Here is a 23,256-nt window from a genome sequence, read left to right as displayed (position 1 = left end):
TAGCCCCCCACAAAATCTAAAATTAAGAGCTGGAATTCCCCTTTCTCATCAAGATTCAATGAAAAGGGGAAAACACGCTACGGTCGACAACAGAGTTACAGACACTTGGTGCACCATCGGTTTGCCTTGGAACATAATAAATATAACATATCCCATCGTAATTTTTAGATATATTATATTTAATGAAATTTACCAGGATTTTATCAGCTATGTTTTTAGTCCCCACCATTACTGATAAAAATTGCAGTAATCACACACTTAAATCAGTTAAATCACTGTAATGATCTGAATAATGGCTATGTCATTTTTTTATTACCAATTTTGGAGTAATCCTGAATTCGCCTATTAATGGGAAATATTTTCTGCACATGCCCACTGTAATGTATGATCGATTTGATGAATTAATGGTTTACCTTGTAACGGCTTGTTCAATTTATTATGAAAATCAACCAACAAATGTTAATACTGTAAATACATATGCCAGTTTCTGTTATGAAAGTTTTAAATATATGTCGTAGTCTTAAGGTCTCACTACACAGATGTCTTCTGCCATTGAAACCCATGTTAAACTGCCCAACTTCAAGCGAAGATTGCCCATAGAACGGGTTCTCGTTGGCACAAACAACATACACCATTGCGAACATACATTATATAAGCATTTATTTTCATTCCAAAATTGAGAACATTTCCATCTCAGTTTTTTGCTATATGACCGCATCTGGCTGTAGTACCGGTCCGAACAGGTGGTTCATTAACCGATTCACTCCGGCTGTCACTTGCGCTATATACCCATGTCCCAAAAGGTCGATGCACAATATTACAAAATAACATGGGCAAAATACATCCAGAAGGCTTACCATTAAACATACATATTGTTTTAATTCTTCACCATTTCCTAGAAGTGAATATGTGAACCATAACGTGTGTCACAATTAGGAACTATAGTGGACCATGATGAATGAACTCTCACCCGGAAGTGATCTGTTTAGTGAGACCTAATGTTAGCATTCTTCAGATGTCACCAAAACTCTTATGCAATTAATCTGCGAGGCAGACAAGAATTTGACAATGACAGCGATGTAAGACTGTTTATTTCTTTAAGTTTGTTTAATATTACACGTTATTTAATGTAGTGTGTACAGTGCAAAATGACATTTAGGTATACATTTGAATTCCCAATGTATAAAAATATTTTAAAATAATATCTACTTGTCTTTTCCTCGTTTGTTCACTTTATTTTTGGGAAGGTTTTCTTAATTTAACAAAAGCATTCTGATGTCAGGGTTCACGCATATGTAGATTCCTTAAAAACAAGGTGAATGTAAATAAACAGGTTTGTAGGGTTTCACAGTTTTTCACGGTACCTAGTGAACTTTTAAAAGTAGTACATGTGTAGTAACATAGTAAACTGTATTTATACGCTTAATCCTTCCAAGTTTCAGGCATGTACATCCCAAACCAAATCTCTGGCATGGCCAGTGGTTAGGCTTGAGACAGAATAGTATTCACTTTTATGGGACAATTTTAATCCAGTTAATTAAAAAGGAAAGGGAATTTAGAGCCATGCAGGGCTAGCTCTAGCACTTGCCAAATCCGCCAATTGGCGAATTTTATTTTAATTTGGTGAAAGAATTTCATGCATTAACTGACATTTTGTTAAAAAATAACTGGGAATTTATAAAAGTTGGAAGTTTAATAGATAATTTGGCGAAATTTTCTGCCGACTCCGAGCTAGCCCTGAGAGCATCTGATAAAATGGTATACTATACCTAAATTTAGGGGTTTAACGATATATTCAAATATTTGGTGCACCAAACAACGATCTGTATCATAATTGCATTCATATTGTTAACTATAACCCCTGCAATTAAAAAAATGTCCACGGCAAAAAAACATGACGTTGAAAAAAAGCCTGAGGCAGAAAGTGCTATGGAGAATTGCCGATTGCCATGGGCAATTGTGGGCATTGCACGAGCTGAACCGAATACATGAATACATACAGTGTACATGTATATATGTAATGCTAACTGTACACTTTATGTTTAAAATCACAATACTGATTCGATTGTTTTGATAATGTCCAGACCCGTTTTGTATTAGATCGAGCACATAGACAGATCTTTTTTTTATTCAACACACTGGACTGGTACCCTGCGTATACCTTGATTTCGCTTCTGTCAAAAAACTGTATGATGTCGCATAGTCTCATTGAACCAGCGTTACAAGTTACATTCTTAACATGAGTCACAGGCGAAGGTATTTTGCTAGTGTTTGAAATGTAACTTCACTATGCAAGCGTTTAAATAGCTAATTAAAGCAAAATAAGTTTTTATATCTCTTAATGAGAATTCTGGCAATACAAATATGGTTTTAAATTCAGGGCTAGCTCTGGGTGATCAGAAAATTTCGCCAGATTATCTAAAAAATGCAAAACCTATAGCTATTTTCCCACAAAATATCAATTATTACACAAATTGTTTTCGCCAAATTAAAAAAAAAATTCGCCATTTGCTAGCCCAGTAAATTGATTAATATAGTTCATGGCTAGCTCTGGCACTCGGCAAGTTTGCCAATTGCGAATTTTAAAAACAATTGGAGAAATTTGTTTTAATTTTGTGAATAAATTTCTTGTAGTAATTGTTATTTTATTAGAAAATACCTGTGTTTTTGCCATTTTTAAAGTTTAAATAGATGATTTGATGAAATTGTCTGATCACCCAGAGCTAGCCCTGCATATCAGCAAACAAAACAGCCTGAAACCTTTCTATGAAAATGTGCACATGTTAAAAGGAACGTGATTCTGAACTAGACAATCCCATGATTAATCAGTTTTTACTTTAAAACCCCCCCAAACTGTTCTTCCATTCTGCCATACATTTTCACTTAGTATTCATGGATGTGAATACATTTTTGTATACATGTACGTCACCTCATATTCGTGATTTGTATTATATTCGCCACCATGTGTATTTGTTACACCCCTACCTAAAATGTACCTATTTATCATGACACAAAATGTAGATCAGGTACATTCCAAAAACAATAATAAACTTTATTATTAACATTTACACATTTGATTGAAACATATTTCCAAACAATAGCTTGTTTTGAATTCCAGGTCTTTTTCATTTTGCGTTAGTATAGATTTATTTATTTATTATGTGTTTTAACCATTATATCTACTTTCTTCTTCTCCTATATTTCCCAGTCCTTTCCATTCTATGCGTCATATTATTTTTGTTTGTTTTGTTTGGCCAGTCTTTAATTTATACAGAAACATTACAAATGCATTTATGTATCAAATTGTTATATATGACTATGTAACATTACTATACCACAAATTAGATACATGTATATGCAGGCATCGAAATAAGTCGAGAACGGTCGTTCAGGTTACCGGGAGGTTACCACATGTTAGAAAAGTCGAGAACGGTGTTTCGTTCTCGACAAAAATTTCAACGTTAGTTTCGTTTCCGAACGTAAACCAGGCAATGCATTCAGGACTTCTGCGTTTCATTATCTTGTCAGGAATTGCATCGATGTTCGCGCGCAAGTTACTCCGCGTTTAAGCAGCGTCCACTAGATGAATTTATGTTCGCGTTTTGTTTTCTCGTACCAAATTGCACCAATGTTCGTGCGCACTTGTGCAATTGCAAAGCAATTTTGGCAATCCGCGTTTAAGCAGCGCCCACTAAATAAATTTACTTCCGGATTTCGTTTCTCGTACCGATGTTCGCGCGCACTGTTACAATTTCAGAACAACTGCATCGTAGTAACAGGAATTCAATTCTAACTTTTAAATAGTTGTGGAAACCTATAGGTTACCAGACTATATTTTGTGGTAACCTGTAAATGGGTTACCAGACACCATGCTTATTTCGATGCCTGTATATGTAATTGTATATAAATTATATCACTCCCCAACCTTGACATGGTCAGAATGGACTGGGGAAAATAAATATTTAAAAAAAACCCAACCAAACAACACCCCCCACCCCAACATTTACATGTATGTGTCCTGGAGGATTATAGTTGGAAAGGGTTGGGCTTTGCACCATGAAAGGAGTGTCATGACCACAGTTTGATGAATGCCAATAGTATTTGGAACTTCAATGTGGCGAATTGGGTTGGAGGGGATAGTAAGCCATGCAGCCCAACCTAGCTGTGACGGAACATGCTCTTAATTTTGTTTTCGCCTGTGGCGATATTAATTGTGTTAGAGGGCCGTGTGCAGTTTCATTGCACTTAGCCCAGGTGGGCAACTTGTTACGTAATACTTCTGCGCGACGGTCCTCGAGCTGTACTTTCTAATACACACCCAGCCAGGTGCGGAGGCCATGTGGCGAGTAGTTACGTAATACCTCCGTGAGTGTGGTTTTTACAACCGTGATTTGGCGACAATGGCGACAGCCAGTCTGACGATCAGAGAAAAATATACCAACTCTGGGAGAGGTGGAATATCAGATGATAGGTGAGTAACCGCGTTGTACCCCCAGGCGATATTCGCTGTCTCTGAGAGTTTTGAATAAATAGCTATGGTTTAGAGATATCGAGAGAAACGATAGGAAGGCTCCAGGGGATCGCTGTCCGTCCACTGAACGATCTATATTAGTTCAGACGGGACTTTGGTAAATATATATTTTCTGCTCTGTGTATAACCTTGATGTGATTGATGTGACTTTAAATATTTTAATACTGTATTATACCAATATTCTTTAGACAGTGTCTTCGGTCATCTGATGAAGTAAATCATAGACTTTTTGTTCTAACAGTATACGAGTATTTGGTAATATAAAGCTTAGCCAGTCATCCTAGAAGACCTAGGTAAACTGTAGGTTATTGTCTTTATTGTGATAGGTACCAGTATTAATTCTGTGTTACAAGGTTACTGAATGAGTAGTTAGGGTTAATTAAAAATTAACCAGTTAGGAATAGTGTTGTAATTCCTTTATTAATTAAGTTCCCCTGGAAGCGTTTCTCCATTATCGCACGTGTGTGTGTTAGCGTTTCTCAATTATCACACGTGTGGGTGTTGTGTCACGGTGAAGTGATTAGCATATTGTGTAAACTAGACACCTAGAGATTAACTAATTAAGTGATCAGTTCTGGGTTGTTATTATTTGTTGTTATTAATTAACTACTGCAGCAGTACATTTGTCAGCGTACGTAGATTAATACAGATTCCAAAGTGTATTGTGTTTTTGTTGTGTTTTCTAGTGAACTAAACGTGCTATAATAATATATACTTATATAAGATCTTATCTCTGATCATACCTAGAGACGAGCCACAGCGGGTAATACTGCTCGATACAGAGAGATCTAATAGATATACAGTTAGGAGAGATATTTTGATAACCGTGTTTCATTCAGTTATGGGTATTATAGAATCCCCGTGACACTAGCCAAAAAGAACCATCCCTACAACAGAAATGACCTATGCCCTAAAGTGACCCTAAACCTCTGACGTCTAAACACCCACACCCAGCTCTCATCCAGTCCAGTGATGGCACCATCTAGACGGTGCTTCAGTTGATTGTTGATAAATTTTGGAGTAAAAAAAATTCCCAATCTGAATGTAAATACTTTCCAAGTTTTATATTTCATATTTTGAAAATGATATGTAACATTTGACACATCTTCTTTCCCCCATAACATTCCGTAATGCAAAATAGATATATTAATTTCAATAAATACTAATTAATACATATGTATAATATTAAGTTTGAATGAAGTTAAAAGACATCATTTTTCATCTCCCCACAATAAAAATGAACTTGGAGCATGACACTTCAATTTTCAGAATGCTGTAAAAATTCAGTGCAAAATTGCTAAATGTTATTTGATGATTAATAATGCATTAAACAGTGACTGAAGAAAATATTTTAATTTAAACAATTGTGCCATTTGAAAAATCCATGTGAAATGAACTTATGGTAAAATGAGTTATGTTTATTGTCTATTAAATGATGGTATGGCAATTGGCTGTCCAACTTTAGAGACATGACTATAACTGTGGCCAATAAAAGTGATTTAATTTGATTTACAGTGTGCCGAACCTGCTAGCAAAGAGCTGATAACAAGTGACTGTCTTTGGACTGCAACCAGGTAGGCTGTGGAAAGAAGATGCATGTAAAAGTGATTTAATTTGCATTTCTGTTTGATTTGACAGTGATAGTGACTGACTATAACTGTGGCCAATAAAAGTGATTTAATTTGATTTACTGTGTTTACAGCTGATAGTGACTGACTAACTGTGGCCAATAAAAGTGATTTAATTTGATTTACTGTGTTTACAGCTGATAGTGACTGACTAACTGGCCAGTAAAAGTGATTTAATTTGATTTACTGTGTTTACAGCTGATCGTGACTGACTATAACTGGCCAATAAAAGTGATTTAATTTGATTTACAGTGTTTACAGCTGATAGTGACTGACTATAACTGTGGCCAATAAAAGTGATTTAATTTGATTTACAGTGTTTACAGCTGATAGTGACTGACTATAACTGTGGCCAGTAAAAGTGATTTAATTTGATTTACAGTGTTTACAGCTGATAGTGACTGACTATAACTGTGGCCAATAAAAGTGATTTAATTTGATTTACAGTGTTTACAGCTGATAGTGACTGACTGTAACTGTGGCCAATAAAAGTGATTTAATTTGATTTACTGTGTTTACAGCTGATTGTGACTGACTATAACTGTGGCCAATAAAAGTGATTTAATTTGATTTACAGTGTTTACAGCTGATAGTGACTGACTATAACTGTGGCCAATAAAAGTGATTTAATTTGATTTACTGTGTTTACAGCTGATAGTGACTGACTATAACTGTGGCCAGTAAAAGTGATTTAATTTGATTTACAGTGTTTACAGCTGATAGTGACTGACTATAACTGTGAGCCAGTAAAAGTGATTTAATTTGATTTTTACCAGTAAAAGTGATTTAATTTGATTTACTGTGTTTACAGCTGATAGTGACTGACTATAACTGTGGCCAATAAAAGTGATTTAATTTGATTTACTGTGTTTACAGCTGATAGTGACACTATAACTGTGGCCAGTAAAAGTGATTTAATTTGTTTTACAGTGTTTACAGCTGATAGTGACTGACTGTAACTGTGGCCAATAAAAGTGATTTAATTTGATTTACTGTGTTTACAGCTGATAGTGACTGACTATAACTGTGGCCAATAAAAGTGATTTAATTTGATTTACAGTGTTTACAGCTGATAGTGACTGACTATAACTGTGGCCAATAAAAGTGATTTAATTTGATTTACAGTGTTTACAGCTGATAGTGACTGACTATAACTGTGGCCAATAAAAGTGATTTAATTTGATTTGCAGTGTTTACAGCTGATAGTGACTGACTGTAACTGTGGCCAATAAAAGTGATTTAATTTGATTTGCAGTGTTTACAGCTGATAGTGACTGACTATAACTGTGGCCAATAAAAGTGATTTAATTTGATTTGCAGTGTTTACAGCTGATAGTGACTGACTATAACTGTGGCCAGTAAAAGTGATTTAATTTGATTTGCAGTGTTTACAGCTGATAGTGACTGACTATAACTGTGGCCAATAAAAGTGATTTAATTTGATTTACAGTGTTTACAGCTGATAGTGACTGACTGTAACTGTGGCCAGTAAAAGTGATTTAATTTGATTTACAGTGTTTACAGCTGATAGTGACTGACTATAACTGTGGCCAATAAAAGTGATTTAATTTGATTTACAGTGTTTACAGCTGATAGTGACTGACTATAACTGTGGCCAGTAAAAGTGATTTAATTTGTTTTACAGTGTTTACAGCTGATAGTGACTGACTGTAACTGTGGCCAATAAAAGTAATTTAATTTGTTTTACTGTGTTTACAGCTGATAGTGACTGACTATAACTGTGGCCAATAAAAGTGATTTAATTTGATTTGCAGTGTTTACAGCTGATAGTGACTGACTGTAACTGTGGCCAATAAAAGTAATTTAATTTGATTTGCAGTGTTTACAGCTGATAGTGACTGACTATAACTGTGGCCAATAAAAGTTTATTTGATTTGCAGTGTTTACAGCTGATAGTGACTGACTATAACTGTGGCCAATAAAAGTGATTTAATTTGATTTACAGTGTTTACAGCTGATAGTGACTGACTATAACTGTGGCCAATAAAAGTGATTTAATTTGATTTACACAGCTGATTGACTGACAGCTGATAGTTTGACAGCTGATAGTGACTGACTATAACTGTGGCCAGTAAAAGTGATTTAATTTGATTTACAGTGTTTACAGCTGATAGTGACTGACTATAACTGTGGCCAGTAAAAGTGATTTAATTTGATTTACAGTGTTTACAGCTGATAGTGACTGACTATAACTGTGGCCAATAAAAGTGATTTAATTTGATTTACTGTGTTTACAGCTGATAGTGACTGACTATAACTGTGGCCAATAAAAGTGATTTAATTTGATTTACAGTGTTTACAGCTGATAGTGACTGACTATAACTGTGGCCAATAAAAGTGATTTAATTTGATTTACAGTGTTTACAGCTGATAGTGACTGACTATAAATGTGGCCAGTGATTTAATTTGTTTTACAGTGTTTACAGCTGATAGTGACTGACTGTAACTGTGGCCAATAAAAGTGATTTAATTTGATTTACAGTGTTTACAGCTGATAGTGACTGACTGTAACTGTGGCCAATAAAAGTGATTTAATTTGATTTGCAGTGTTTACAGCTGATAGTGACTGACTGTAACTGTGGCCAATAAAAGTGATTTAATTTGATTTGCAGTGTTTACAGCTGATAGTGACTGACTATAACTGTGGCCAATAAAAGATAGTTTGACAGCTGATAGTGACTGACTAAACTGTGGCCAATAAAAGTGATTTAATTTGATTTGCAGTGTTTACAGCTGATAGTGACTGACTATAACTGTGGCCAATAAAAGTGATTTAATTTGATTTACAGTGTTTACAGCTGATAGTGACTGACTATAACTGTGGCCAATAAAAGTGATTTAATTTGATTTACAGTGTTTACAGCTGATAGTGACTGACTGTAACTGTGGCCAGTAAAAGTGATTTAATTTGATTTACAGTGTTTACAGCTGATAGTGACTGACTATAACTGTGGCCAGTAAAAGTGATTTAATTTGATTTACAGTGTTTACAGCTGATAGTGACTGACTATAACTGTGGCCAATAAAAGTGATTTAATTTGATTTACAGTGTTTACAGCTGATAGTGACTGACTGTACAGCTGATAGTGACTGTGGCCAATAAAAGTGATTTAATTTGATTTACAGTGTTTACAGCTGATAGTGACTGACTATAACTGTGGCCAATAAAAGTGATTTAATTTGATTTTTACAGTGTTTACAGCTGATAGTGACTGACTATAACTGTGGCCAATAAAAGTGATTTAATTTGATTTACTGTGTTTACAGCTGATAGTGACTGACTATAACTGTGGCCAGTAAAAGTGATTTAATTTGATTTACAGTGTTTACAGCTGATAGTGACTGACTATAACTGTGATAGTGACCATAACTAAAAGTGATTTAATTTGATTTGCAGTGTTTACAGCTGATAGTGGACTGACTATAACTGTGGCCAGTAAAAGTGATTTAATTTGATTTACTGTGTTTACAGCTGATAGTGACTGACTATAACTGTGGCCAGTAAAAGTGATTTAATTTGATTTACAGTGTTTACAGCTGATAGTGACTGACTGTAACTGTGGCCAATAAAAGTGATTTAATTTGATTTACTGTGTTTACAGCTGATAGTGACTGACTATAACTGTGGCCAATAAAAGTGATTTAATTTGATTTGCAGTGTTTACAGCTGATAGTGACTGACTGTAACTGTGGCCAATAAAAGTGATTTAAGTTTAAGCCGTTAAGAAAAGAAAAGAAAATTGATGAATACTGAACAAAAGTATTGTTAGCATATTGGAAAATACTATGAAAATGTGTTTGTTCTAGCAATATAAAATTAAGGTACTGTAAGTTTCATAGTGAAAAAATAAGCTTTTTGGCAATTTTGTTATAACATGTTCATCCATCCATTTAGGAGAAAACAGTTTGCACTGTCAGTGTTATGTACCTGCGCTGTTACTTCTGTAAAAAAATGATTGACATTTAATCTCTGTTGTAGAATGGACATTCAGACTGGATTTTTGACCTTGTGTGGGTTGACGATGAATTTGTCGTATCAGGTAAACATATGTTCGTTTAATTTAAATTATGAGTGTGGATATATTTAAAACAATCATCATGCAGTTACAGTTTGGCTTTTAACAGGCTTCGGATTTAATAAATAAACATGCAGTGTATTGGGAATTTTTTTGTTGTTGTAAAAAAAAATATAAAAAAAATAAATATTTATTCATGAAAGAAATGTTCCAAGCAGGTATATTGATGACAAGCCAGTGGCAGTGGTTGATGCTACAGGATCAAATGACCTGGCATTTCTGTAGGCAGTCCGTTGTTAAGCAAAGAGATACATGTACATACACAGGTTATTACCAGACTGTTTTTTGGTATCTTTATCATATATTAGGAATTAAAATTGTATTAGGAGAGCCCATGTCGGTGGATCCATTGGGCTATGTCTCATTCCAACCAGTACACCACAACTTTTATATCAAAAGGCCGTGGTATGGGCTATCCTGTCCGTGGGATGGTACATACATGTACATGTATAAAAGATCACTTACTACTATTGGAAGAATATAGTAGGTTTTCTTTCTAAAACATAATGTCAGAATAACCAAATGTTTGACATTCAATAGCTGATGATTAATAAATCAATGTGCACTAGTGGTGCCGTTAATAGAAAAAACACCTTTTAATTTTTAAATGACCTGAAATTTCTTTAGGCAGTAATTTGTTAAGCAAAGAGATACATGTATATGTCCTTCAAACCATTTATAAACCATTGCAGAATCCTGTGTATTATTTTTGAGGTAAAGTTTAAATTATTTAAATATCAGCAATTTCATAATACTGGTTTATTAGCCTATCCTTAGGGGCCATTCAAATATTACGTAATGCTTAGTGGGTGGGGGTGTAAGTCCAAGCCTTATGTGGTGTTACAAGTGGTGGGGGGTGTATTGAACAGCGTTACGTAACACAATTTTGTTTTTTCTTAAACATGCCATGCCATGACAACAATATATAATGTAGGGTTTTAGAGGTAAATGTAAACCCAAAACAATTATAAATCAAACTGAAATGCTTTAATACACCAGACATTTTAATATGGTATTTATATGTTTTATGTGTGGGGGTGGGGGTGGGGGGTGGGGGGTGGTGGTGTAGTGTATCTTTAATATTTAATATTTTTTGAGGTGTGTGTATTGTCTAGCGTTACGGGGTGTTACAAGGGGGTGGGTGGGTGTCTAATTTTGAAAAAAAATAGCGTTACGTAATATTTGAATGGCCCCTTAACACTGTCATTAATGCAGATATAATAGTCTGTATATAAGTTATGTTTTAACCCATGGTTAAAAGCGTTGCCTGTTTTGATATTGTCCAGGCTCGAGAGACAACTGTATTGCCTTGTGGAAGGTGGACAGCCATGACGACGAACAGACGTCTAAGATGAGTAACTTGTTTGTTCCCGAGTACGCCATCAAGAAGCCCACGGTTGTCAAGCTGTGTGAGAAAGCCCAGAAGGTCCGGGCTCTTTCCATCAATGACAACAGACAGGTAGGTTTAGGGCATATGTGCACATACATGTAAGTCTGAAATTTAGCGTACCAATTCTGTCTCTTTTCCTTGGTTATCCCATAACACATTCAATTTCAAATATTATATTTCTGTTGCTTTATAATTGTGCTAAATTATTTTGTGAAGATAAAAGAAATGGATGAAAGTTCTATTAAGTTTGTAACTTACGTTTGGTAGCTTATGTACGGGCCAGTAGACATTTTTACTGCAAGTTTTGATCAGAGATGATTTCTAAATGAGTAAATTTTTTATGTTTTGTAAAACCAAAAACAAATGTATTTTATACCATATATACAGAACAATGTCAAAAATATCTACATGCACTTAATTTATTTTTGTTGAACATACATGTATGATGTACAAACAATGCACAATATGAAAACTAATTGTTAACTTTTTCTTTGGATGTTTTTTCAGGAAATGGCAGCCTTATCTTTGAATGCCTACTTTCATTTGTGGGATGTACAGAAATTTCAGCAGGTTGGTACATTGACTACTCGTCAGTGTCTTGATTCATGTCCATGTTAACTGGTGATCCAGTCTAAACAGACAGTCGGCATATGACACAAAATCTGTGCATTCAGAATAACCAAGCAAACATATTATTAATCAAATTATACACTGGAACTATGAACAAAGTACTTAATACTGTAAATCAGGAAATGTTAGTGAGCAATTTTTTTTAGCGAATTTAGCGAGGCCATATAAGATGCTAAGACACTAAATTTAAAGAGACATACAGCAGTCTGTCCCCCCACCCCTCCCCCCAAAAAACCCAACAACATATATATGTGAGATTGTTTTTGTCAGTTATTATATAAATTTACAACACTGGTTACATGCTATTCATTAAATAAAATAGATACCAAACAACAATAGTTAACCTGCACATTAACACAATTTTTCTACTAAATTTAAGTTGTCTGTATCCTGTATAACGTTAAAATTCGGTCAAACATATTATTTCAGCTGTACTTACAACTTAAGCTTATTCTTTTTTTTTCAGTTTCTAATGTGAATACCTTGCTAAAGTTTAATGTTGCTAATATGTCACTTATTTGGGTTTTGTTAAATTTCAAGATTGCTAATATTTTATGATTTACAGTAATTTGATAACATTTCCAATACCGGTAATAAGTAAATAAAGGCCCATCTATATGAAGTATTTTAATGCAGGTTAAACCAAAAGTTATCCCTGCAACCAATAGCAATATTTTGTATCCAGTGGCAAAAAACGGCCATCAGCAGTTGCCGTCCGTGCCATTGTTAAGTTGGAGCCATGATCAGGGCCCATGCCAATGACCTATAGGTAGTACTAAACCAAATAACTTCCAGCTGGGTCACAGTTCGAGGTGCACCCAACTTTTGATAGAGAATTGAACACCACAAGTCTTGTAATTGGTGATAAATGTGAGTGTGTTGGTTGTAAAAAAAAAAAAAAAAAAAGTTTCATCTAGGCAAAAAATGTATGCAATTTTATTTCATCTAGTACCACTGTGTCAAGTAGCCTTGTGCTTGAAACATGCATAGGGTACCTGTAAAAAAAAGTACTAAAATTTTGTGCGGTATTAGGGTAGTCATGGACGCTAATCGTTATCTCAGAAATGAGCACTTGACCCCAATTTTTTCTGATTCACTTTAAGGGTGAGTGGTGGTCGTGTTTATATCCGTGGCAGTTATGTCGATTGATATGCTGCATGTAGGAGTTTTAGCCACATACATGTATGTTACTATTGTCATCTATAGGATTTGATTTGGTAGTATACATATACACCCTTTACGGTTTAGACTAAGAATGTAGTACAACTTTCAGACATAACTACATGCTGTTGGTGTAAGTGAGACTTTACAAAAGTGTCGAGCTTAGACTTCAAAAGGTTTTATTATCAAGAGACTAAAAGTACATGTGTAAGTTCTGCATTTTGCAATTTAACAAAATAACAAAGGATACAAAAAATGTATCACAGGAAAAATAAGTAAATGATACTGTTGGTCTGTTTTGTTATTTTGTGTTCCATGCTATCCATAATTACGTATTTAATAGATGTTTTGTTATTACTTCATCAAAATATTTCAAGTTTACAGTCAAAAGCTGTACTGCAACAAGAATATGTGGTGTGTTTGTGTGTGTATATCAGAAAAATATGATAATATTTTGTTCTGCACTGTAACAAAGAGAGTTTGTGAGTAAGATGAATACTGGTTATGTTTATATTCAGTTGTACAGCAAGACGCTGCACTGTGACAAGGAGAACGTGTGTATGTATGTGAGTAAGAAGAATACTAGTTATTTTTATTTCAGTTTTACAGCAAGAAGCTGCACTGTAACAAGGAGAACGTGTGTATGTATGTGAGTAAGAAGAATACTAGTTATTTTTATTTCAGTTTTACAGCAAGAAGCTGCACTGTAACAAGGAGAACGTGTGTATGTGAGTGAGTAAGAAGAATACTAGTTATTTTTATTTCAGAAGCAAGAAGCTACTAACAAGTTGTATGTTATTTTTATTTCAGTTTTACAGCAAGAAGCTGCACTGTAACAGGGCTCACCCTGGATCAAAAATACCTGTAGCCAAAATATTAGCCAAATGGAATTTTTATTAGCCATATTGAAAATGTTTTAGCCAAATTTGTTTTACGCAGTACTGTATAGAGTATTTATATATGAATATGAAAATGTATCTTTTTCAGCTAATTGTGAACAGACTGGAATAAATAGGAATAACAAAACCTCAATGGGGGTAGGGGCAGTTAATATATTACTTCGATTTTTTAGCGGGAGTGGGGTGGGGATGGGGTTATGCATTATCTTCAGTTTGAAGCTAGTACCCATACACCCACCCCCACTTCTAAGGCCTATGACATTAAATTAACAAACATACAGAAATATGGGGGTGGGTGGATGTTTATGGAGGGTGTTGTTTTTTCTTTCTTCCTTTTTTCCCAAATAAAAATTTGAAAGCTTTTTTTTTTATATAGAGCTCATTATTTCTTTAAATAGCAATCTTTATGTTAATTTGGTTAATTTGGTTTTCCCCACCCTAAACAATTTCATAATTTGTGCCATGTTGTTGCTGTTAATTTCAGCGTCGTGTTAAATGCTTGATGTGATTTCTGATTGCAAAATACCTCGGCTAAGAATGCCGATTTCACAGTATACTCCATTTATTTTAAAACCCCCACAAAAAAAAAAAAAAAAAAAAAAAAACATTAATAAAATTAAAATTTATGGTCTTTTTAAAATCCAGCTAACTTACTAAATGTCACCTCACAGTCTTACAAATTTATAGCTAAAATTATCTAATAAATATGATTATTGTAAACTACTTTTATTCAGTGTACATTTAACTGCAATTTGTATAAATACTGCATGTTCATTTCCCGCGATTACGATCTGCGTGCATGCTCTCGACCATGGGTACGAAATTAACAAAGACAAAGGAATAAACAAAAACTGCAGTTAGGTATTCATTGATGCGAACAACTATTGTTTTTATACAAATTTACATCAAGATTTACTTTTGCGTAATCGTATTGTTTAATGTCCACAACGATGTCTCTTGACACGCGGGTGTCAGCTGACTCTGAAGCATGACGTATATTTGCACCGAGAGCTGTCCTCAGTTCAGCCAACAAACGTTCTTCTTAATGTTCGCGAACTATTTGATTGGTGTTCATCATGTCCATTTGGTTTAACGTGAAGCGCACAAACCAGTCTCGCGAACATTTTGTTTTTGCTCGGTCTGGCTGAACTCGGCCCTTGAGATAGCCTACATGTCTTTAGGCCCAGAACTGGCATGTGTATTAAAATTGACACGCTTTGTGATTGTAGGGCTGTTTTTATTACTTTGGTTCAAAGATTTTACAAAGTAAAAATAACAAGTTACAGATCTTTCAGACATTGCTGTCATACATGTTGAATGCATTCCGTTAAAATTCTGAATGACACCATTTTTTTGTTACCGGTCGCGAGAATGCTATTACACTAATTGAATATTTGGTATTATTATTATGTTTGAGGTGTCAGATAGATTATGTAACCGTTGTTCACATCAGAAGACAGAAAATGGCTTAGCCAAAATTTTAGCCACTTGCAAATTTTATTAGCCATTAATTTGGCTACTGACAGCGCGAGCCCTGCTGTAACAAGGAGAACGTGTGTATGTGTGTGAGTAAGAAGTATACTAGTTATTTTTATTTCAGTTTTACAGCAAGAAGCTGCACTGTAACAAGGAGAACGTGTGTATGTGTGTGAGCAAGAAGAAGACTCTGTACGCGATCGGTTCCCAGTCGGCCGTGACACTCATTGACCCGCGGTCACGCAACATCGCCTCAACCATCATGTCCAAACACAGAGAGAGAGGTAATTTCTGAACTGGCACAGTTTTAACTAGTACTACGGTACTGTAGCATTTTGAAGTATTGTACTGCAGGCACCAACTTGGTAAATTGAGAAGGTTGCTGATTCAGCGTTCAGTGGAGGGAAACAAATCATTCATACCAGATCTGTCAAAAATTGCATCTGTACATGTACCATAAGTAAGTCTAGAGCTAAAAAAAAGACAAAAGAAGTAGTCATGTTCCAGGAAGTTGACTTAATGGATGATCATAGTCACTTGATTGGTTGTTATGATGTTTGAAATAATCCATTGGAAGTGTGTGAGTGTTGGAAAGGACAATTTCATATCCAAGTTTTCTTTCTGTTTATCATAAATAATTTTAAAACTAAAACATTGATTCAAACTTGTGTAATGAGTAAATCTCAATATATGTGCAAGCTTAATTTTGACATCTGTTGACTTGTTTTTTTTTTAAAACTGCTTAATTTAGATGTGGTTACTCTACATCCTCTCTCTCTCTCTCTCTCTCTCTCTCTCTCTCTCTCTCTCTCTCTCTCTCTCTCTCTCTCTCTCTCTCTCTCTCTCTGCTGTGGTAAATGCCATGGAGACTATATTTTCACAGTATAATTTTTGCCATAGCTATTTTCTTATTTGTCCAAAGTTGTGAGCCGAAGTGTCATTAAAACACAATTTCTATCTTCCCCACCCCCCAACTTTCTGCCTGTTCAAAAATGTCACTCAGGTCTTCTAGAATGTTTATAAAATCCACTAGCCATGGGATCAGTGATTAATTTTTTTTACTAGCCATGATTAAAGATTCACTAGCCCTACTTTACTTCACAAAGTAATACAAATTACTAAATAATATTAAAAATGGGATATGTCACCTAAAGAGAGAGATATAGCTTAAAACACTAACAGTGGGGGTAGGGGGCATGATATTAATATTTACAAAATAGTCTTAATTGCAACATTTGACAAAAATATTTCACTAGCCGTCAGGCATGGCAATAATAGTTATTTACTAGCCCATCATTGAATATCACTAGCCATGGGAGTGGGGCTACAATAATCTAGAAGGCCTGGTCACTAGTATATTTTAGCTCAATTTTATTAGACTGGTATTCAATTTGTACAAGTCTACATCGTATGCTGTCCTTTAAAACAACTGGCATTATTATGTATTATATTTCTTTCTCCCTTTCTTTCAGGGATTCGTTCTGTGAATTTCAATGAAGAGATTATTACAATAGGTACTGGAGTGGGAGTTATTTTGTTTTATGACCTGCGAGCAGGCAAATATTTAGAGATGAACTGTGGACATGCCTGCAGTTTGACAGTTAGTCAAGGATGGCTGGTAAGTACATGACTGTGTCAATGATGTTCTCGCAAAATGTCTCACCCAGTAGTAAATACATTACAAAATAATATTTAAATTAGGTGTTGATAAAGACCACTAAAAATAAACTAAAGCACACATGTAAATCTGATCTGCACCATGTGTTTTTGACAGTAAACACACCAACATCATTGTTTATAGTCTGAAAACATTTTTTTCTTCTGATCTTCTATAAGTTGCCATTAGTTATATGTCTCACTAATGGTGTAACAGACTAACAGTGAAATCTGCTGATATTTAATTTAGTGAAAGCAGACAAATGTGGGGGGTTTTCAAATATTGAAAACAATATTTGACCTCATAATAAAAAGTGTATTCTGCAAATAAAATTATGGACAAATTCTTTAGGGTGTACACCACAGAATCGAATCTCCTAGATAACGTCAGTATAACACATGTGGCTAAAGATAACATTAGCAACCTTCCAATCAACATTTACACCACAGACCACCACCAGTCCTTAACCATTAAGTACATCACTGAAAACTGGGAGTATATTGTTACTAGTTGCAGATGACAAATGTGCAGGTAGTTCCTAAAATTAGAAATCAAATTACAGGAATGAACTGCCCAGACGATATATCACTTAATTTCTCCCTTTTCATTGATTGTTGTTGTGTTTTTTTTGCACATTTATAGATTTCTGGACTTCTTATCACAATATCTCAAGATATTGAGCTGTAATTTTGTGTATAGCTTTATCAATTCATATAAATTTGACTTTCGTTAGCATATATTTGCTTATTTTAGAACAAAGTTATAGCTCTTGAACTTGGAAGATATGAACATTTGTTGGGCCTGGTGTTGTTTTAGAAATTCTTGGGTTTCTTTTCTTGCAGTGTACTACATGTATCCTGTCTGTGGGATGGTGCATATAAAAGATCCCTTGCTGTTCATCGAAAAAGAGTAGCCCATGAAATAGCGACAGCGGGTTTCCTCTCTATATCTGTGTGGTCCTTTATCATATGTCTGACGCCTTATAACCATAATTAAAATGTGTTGAGTGTGTCATTAAATAAAACATTTCCTTTCAAACTATGTGATCCTTAACCATATGTCTGACGCCACATAACCATAAAATAAAATGTGTCGAGTGCGTCGTTAAATAAAACATTTCCATCCTTCCTTTTCTTTCAGAAACATGACGAGAATTATCATGATTTCTTCATGGATCAGGACTACCCTAATGCCATCTACACACACACGTATGATGACAGTGGACTGCGGTTGTTTGCGGCGGGCGGACCTCTTCCAGCCGGACTGTGGGGGAACTACGCCGGATTGTGGTATTGAGCCACCACCTTACCTTTGTCTGACAGTGACGACTTCTCTGTGTTGTTATTATCTTTGTGATGAGCAAACATGGATGCTACAGAATGGTTCTGTTTTTGAAATACACTAGACGTAATTTTGTTTGAGCTAATTTTCAAAGAAATAGAATATTTCTTTGAAAATTATTTTAAAAAGTGGCTTTTGTTTGAGCTATTTTTCAAATAAATAGAATATTTGTTTGGAAATTATTTTAAAAAGTGGCTTTTGTTTGAGCTATTTTTCAAATAAATAGAATATTTCTTTGAAAATTGTTTTAAAAAGTGGCTTTTGTTTGAGCTATTTTTTTCAAATAAATAGAATATTTGTTTGGAAATTATTTTAAAAAGTGGCTTTTGTTTGAGCTATTTTTCAAATAAATAGAATATTTGTTTGGAAATTATTTTAAAAAGTGGCTAATATAAACAGAATGTTAGTAGTCAAATACTAAATGTTGGAGCCACTTTGCATAAAATGTAAAAGTTGGCTAATTAGGCGGTGGGTAGGCCGAGCACTGGAAACATACCTTGTTGTAATGTTTTGCTATTTTAATAATTAACCCCCAAAAAAGTAATTACTGTTCGATTTTTAAGAAAACCCAACAGCTAAATTAACCTTTTCTTATGTCATTATATTATGCTGATGTTATTACTGTAGGAGGATGCAACACAGTGAGAAAGTAGTATGTGTTATCTTTTTAATGTAAGCTATACAGTGCTGGAAAAACGTCTACGGTTTCATTTTGAAACCCGCAAACTTTGCCTCAGTCATAATCTTCCATCTGATCAGTTTACAATTGTCCTATTCATTATGAACCAAGTGTGGGGCCTGTATACTGCTAGGAATGACTTGTGTTTATCTGTGCTCAGCAAGGATGTGCAGAGATACAATTTTAAGTACCTTTTCCTTTTTGTTATTGTTCACATTACCTTCATAGTAACTAGGCATGGTAGAAGCCAGTTTTATTTGCGGCATTGATTTTGGCATTTAATATTGATTGCAAACATATTTTATTGTACAAAGAACAAAAGAATTGGGCACAAGTTTGACAACTTACGAGGCCCTCTTCTATATTCGTACAATATACTTGGCGACCTATATTACATAGCTGTAAATATAAACTACATGTATTTAGTATTGTTTGAATTGCATTGTGGGCACAGTTTACTCTCTGTCTGGTGTACTGGTGCATTAAATTCATATACAGAAATGGCAGTATGTAATTCATCTTCTTTCTTCTTGGCATGTTTTCTGATGGAATAAGATTTTGACAGATTTCATGCCTTAAGTATGAGGTGTCTGACGATTTAGTCTTATTGTTACTTGATTTTTCTTTCATCTTCATTTCACTGACACAGCTCGACAAATCTGTATTGCTTTTATGTAGCTGAGTGGCAAAGTGCTCCCTTGATGTGCAGATCCCATTGTGCTAGTTTTTGTTCCAGCCAGTGCACCACGACTGGTATATCAAAGGCCATGATATGTGCTATCCTGTCTGTGTGATGGTACATATAAAAGATCCCTTGCTACTGATGGAAAAATGTAGCGGGTTTCCTCTCTAAGACTAAATGTCAAAATTTCCAAATGTTTGACATCCAATTTAATAATTAATAAATCTATGTGTTCTAATGTCGTTAAACAAAACAAACTTTAACTTTTAGCTACAGATCAAGTTTGACTTTCATAAAATTTATCCATTTTTGACAGTTATCTCCCTTGAATGTAGGAGATTGGAAAATGTGTATTCTACACACTACGTGGTATTTTTGGTTTAAAGTATTTTTGCTTGCCAGGGGTATGGATTTCTGCTCATTCAGCATCTTTTTGTCACTGTAATGTTGGTCACAACATGATTCTAATAGTACACACCTCTGTAAATATGTACTGGTATCAATATTATGATTTCTGTCCTATATTTAATCCTACGGTGTATCACATGAATAGATTGCCTCAAGTGTGTTCGATACTTTTAAAAGTAGAAACATTTTGAGAAGCCTGGAGGACAACTATATCTGGATTAACAGTGGGATGTAATTGAAAGTATGAAAAGAAGCAGCCATTGAAAAAAATGCCGACTGCTATTGAGCAGTCTGCCTTTAATCTTCATATTCACAGTAACAGTTTAAGAATGGAACAGGCCTCCAAAAAATGAAATTAGCCGTAACTCATTTATATAAAACAAATTTGGATAACCCATTTTATGTCTGCATAACCCGTTATGTGTCTATGTTTATGATGTCCTGTGGACTTAAATATATTGCTTGAATGACTGAGCTTTGTGCAAACGAAACTGTCATTCATGCAATACTATACCTTTAATATATTTATGACTTGAATTAGCTGTCAGTTAAGATTTAAAAAATTATTTATTTTTTGAGATGGATATAAAACCCGTTTAAAAAAATTGGGTGATCCTGCAGTTTATTTTGTTTGTATAACCATCTGACAGACGAGGAAGTTTTAATGAGTCTAGTTTTTTTTCTTCAAACAGAATGTTTTAAAATTATGTGTATAGTGTACTATCAATTTCCTTCCTGTTCTATGCATTTGTATATAGTTTTATGAATATATTTTTAATTCAGTATATTGGGGCCAAGACAGCAATATAAATAGCAAGTAATGTCTCTTTATGTACCCAGCAGTGATATAATTTAGCTATAGTGTGTATATAATTATAGGGAAGATGCAGAGCTGTAGGAACTGGTGTGGGGGGTGAGGCTGTCGTACGTAAATGTACGGTAGTGAAACCACTGATATATGTTGCCAAATTTACAGTCAATAAAGAGAAGTAATTGCACTGATTGGTGAAAACATTTTTACTACTAGTGATAATCTACACTAATCAGTGTAACATACATATGTATATTTCAACTCTTCTGGTGTTTTATAATTTCACTTGTTTTATTTATTCTTAAGAACTGAATTATGCTACTGAAATTTATCCACATCTATTTAAGTGTTTATAAGTGAGTTAATATCAATAAAAACTAGTGAAACCCTCAAAATCAGACCCTCTGTAAACAGGAATTCCCTCAAAAGCAGACTGTGTTCAAGAACGTAACCTCTCTAAACCAGACATCCTTTAAAACTGGTCTTTTTACTTGATACTGTGGGTGTCTGTTTTAGACGGGTTTCACAGTAGCTTTGTCAGCATTTGTTCTTTGTAAAATTGTAGAGAAAAGTACAGGAAATACTTTTCCACATGATTTGCTTATCTGACTGGTCCATTCAGCTGTTCTTACCAGCCATAGGAACGCAGGATGTTTACAGGATGCTCTTTTTATAAACTTTTATTTTGAGTACATTATCACAAAAGTTTTAATCCCTTGCAGCTTCACATTTCACATGGAATGTTGTATTCAAAGAAAGTTTGACAGAAAGTGCAAAAAAGTCTGGGTAATAAAGAGGTGGAAGTGAAATGCTAATGGTTTCAAAGATGATGGGAGCGTAGGCTCTTAGCAGTTCAGTCTCTGTATTTCACGAAGTGTAATATTTAAATATATATACTGTCTTAATGTGTATAATAAATATACTGGTTAATGTAAATACTAATACTAATGTGCCAGACTTTGTACTTTGTATGTACAGTGTACATAGTTGTAAATATATGAATAGTGTAATAGATATGCATATTTCTTAATTTTGTGTTAGTTTTTTTTTTTTTATTACAATGTTGTTTTTTTCTGCTGTTTTTCATGTTTTACAGTACTGATAAAAAGTTTTTAACTGACAGTTCCAATTTTTTTTTTTTTCAAAATGTGGATGTCATAGACTGGAAGAGAAAAAAATTTAAATTAAAAATATACAATTGTATTGATTTTTGGAATAATGAAACGTGAATTATAGCAGGCAGGGGAAAAAAATTCTGTACGATAAACACAAAATAAGTCTTGAATTACGTTTCATATTTAACATTCATATATATAGTCACATTATGCCGTTACTTTTGTATGTAAAGTACCTAAAGATAATGATATGTGAATTATATTTTGATAATGTTTGTCTTGTAATAGGGCATTAGCAAAGGTGTTTGTTATGATTGAAATTAGAAGTCTGTTTTATCGTAAGTAGATTTAATGAACCTGTAATGTATTCAGGACATATGATTGTATAATATCCTTGAAACATTGGTCACATAGTATGTATGAGTTCTCATGGTGGTGGACCTGGTGGGATACAATATTAGAATTTTAGGAATCGAGTGAAGATTTTGTCTTAACTTAGTTTCTGAGATAACTATATGTGATGGATTTGTAACTTCATGTGCACACACACAAACACATACACTCGCACTCGCACATGCATACTCCGATATATACATACACATGGACACACACAGTAATGGACACACACACACACACTGATCTATACATACACACGGACACACATAAGTAATGCATACACACACTGACACACACCTACATACACTCACACACAGTGACACACACACAAACACTGATCTGATCTATACATATA

General features: G+C 34.3%; 1 protein-coding gene across 1 annotated transcript; it reads left to right on the top strand.

Annotated features, from left to right (window-relative positions):
* The first annotated feature begins 998 nt into the window (after positions 1-998).
* Positions 999-19,007, top strand: LOC121388851 (DDB1- and CUL4-associated factor 12-like). Its single transcript, XM_041520370.1, has 7 exons — positions 999-1,079; positions 10,160-10,220; positions 11,543-11,715; positions 12,154-12,216; positions 15,937-16,096; positions 17,285-17,430; positions 18,610-19,007. Exons 1-7 carry the CDS (start codon positions 999-1,001, stop codon positions 18,763-18,765), a joined length of 840 nt encoding a protein of 279 aa, XP_041376304.1. The 3' UTR covers positions 18,766-19,007.
* The last annotated feature ends 4,249 nt before the right edge of the window (positions 19,008-23,256 follow it).

This window comes from Gigantopelta aegis, chromosome 2, assembly GCF_016097555.1.
Source record: "Gigantopelta aegis isolate Gae_Host chromosome 2, Gae_host_genome, whole genome shotgun sequence".
In the NCBI taxonomy this organism is placed as follows: domain Eukaryota; kingdom Metazoa; phylum Mollusca; class Gastropoda; order Neomphalida; family Peltospiridae; genus Gigantopelta; species Gigantopelta aegis.
Note: the sequence above shows the minus strand (reverse complement) of the source record. Positions and strands in the feature narration are given on the sequence as shown.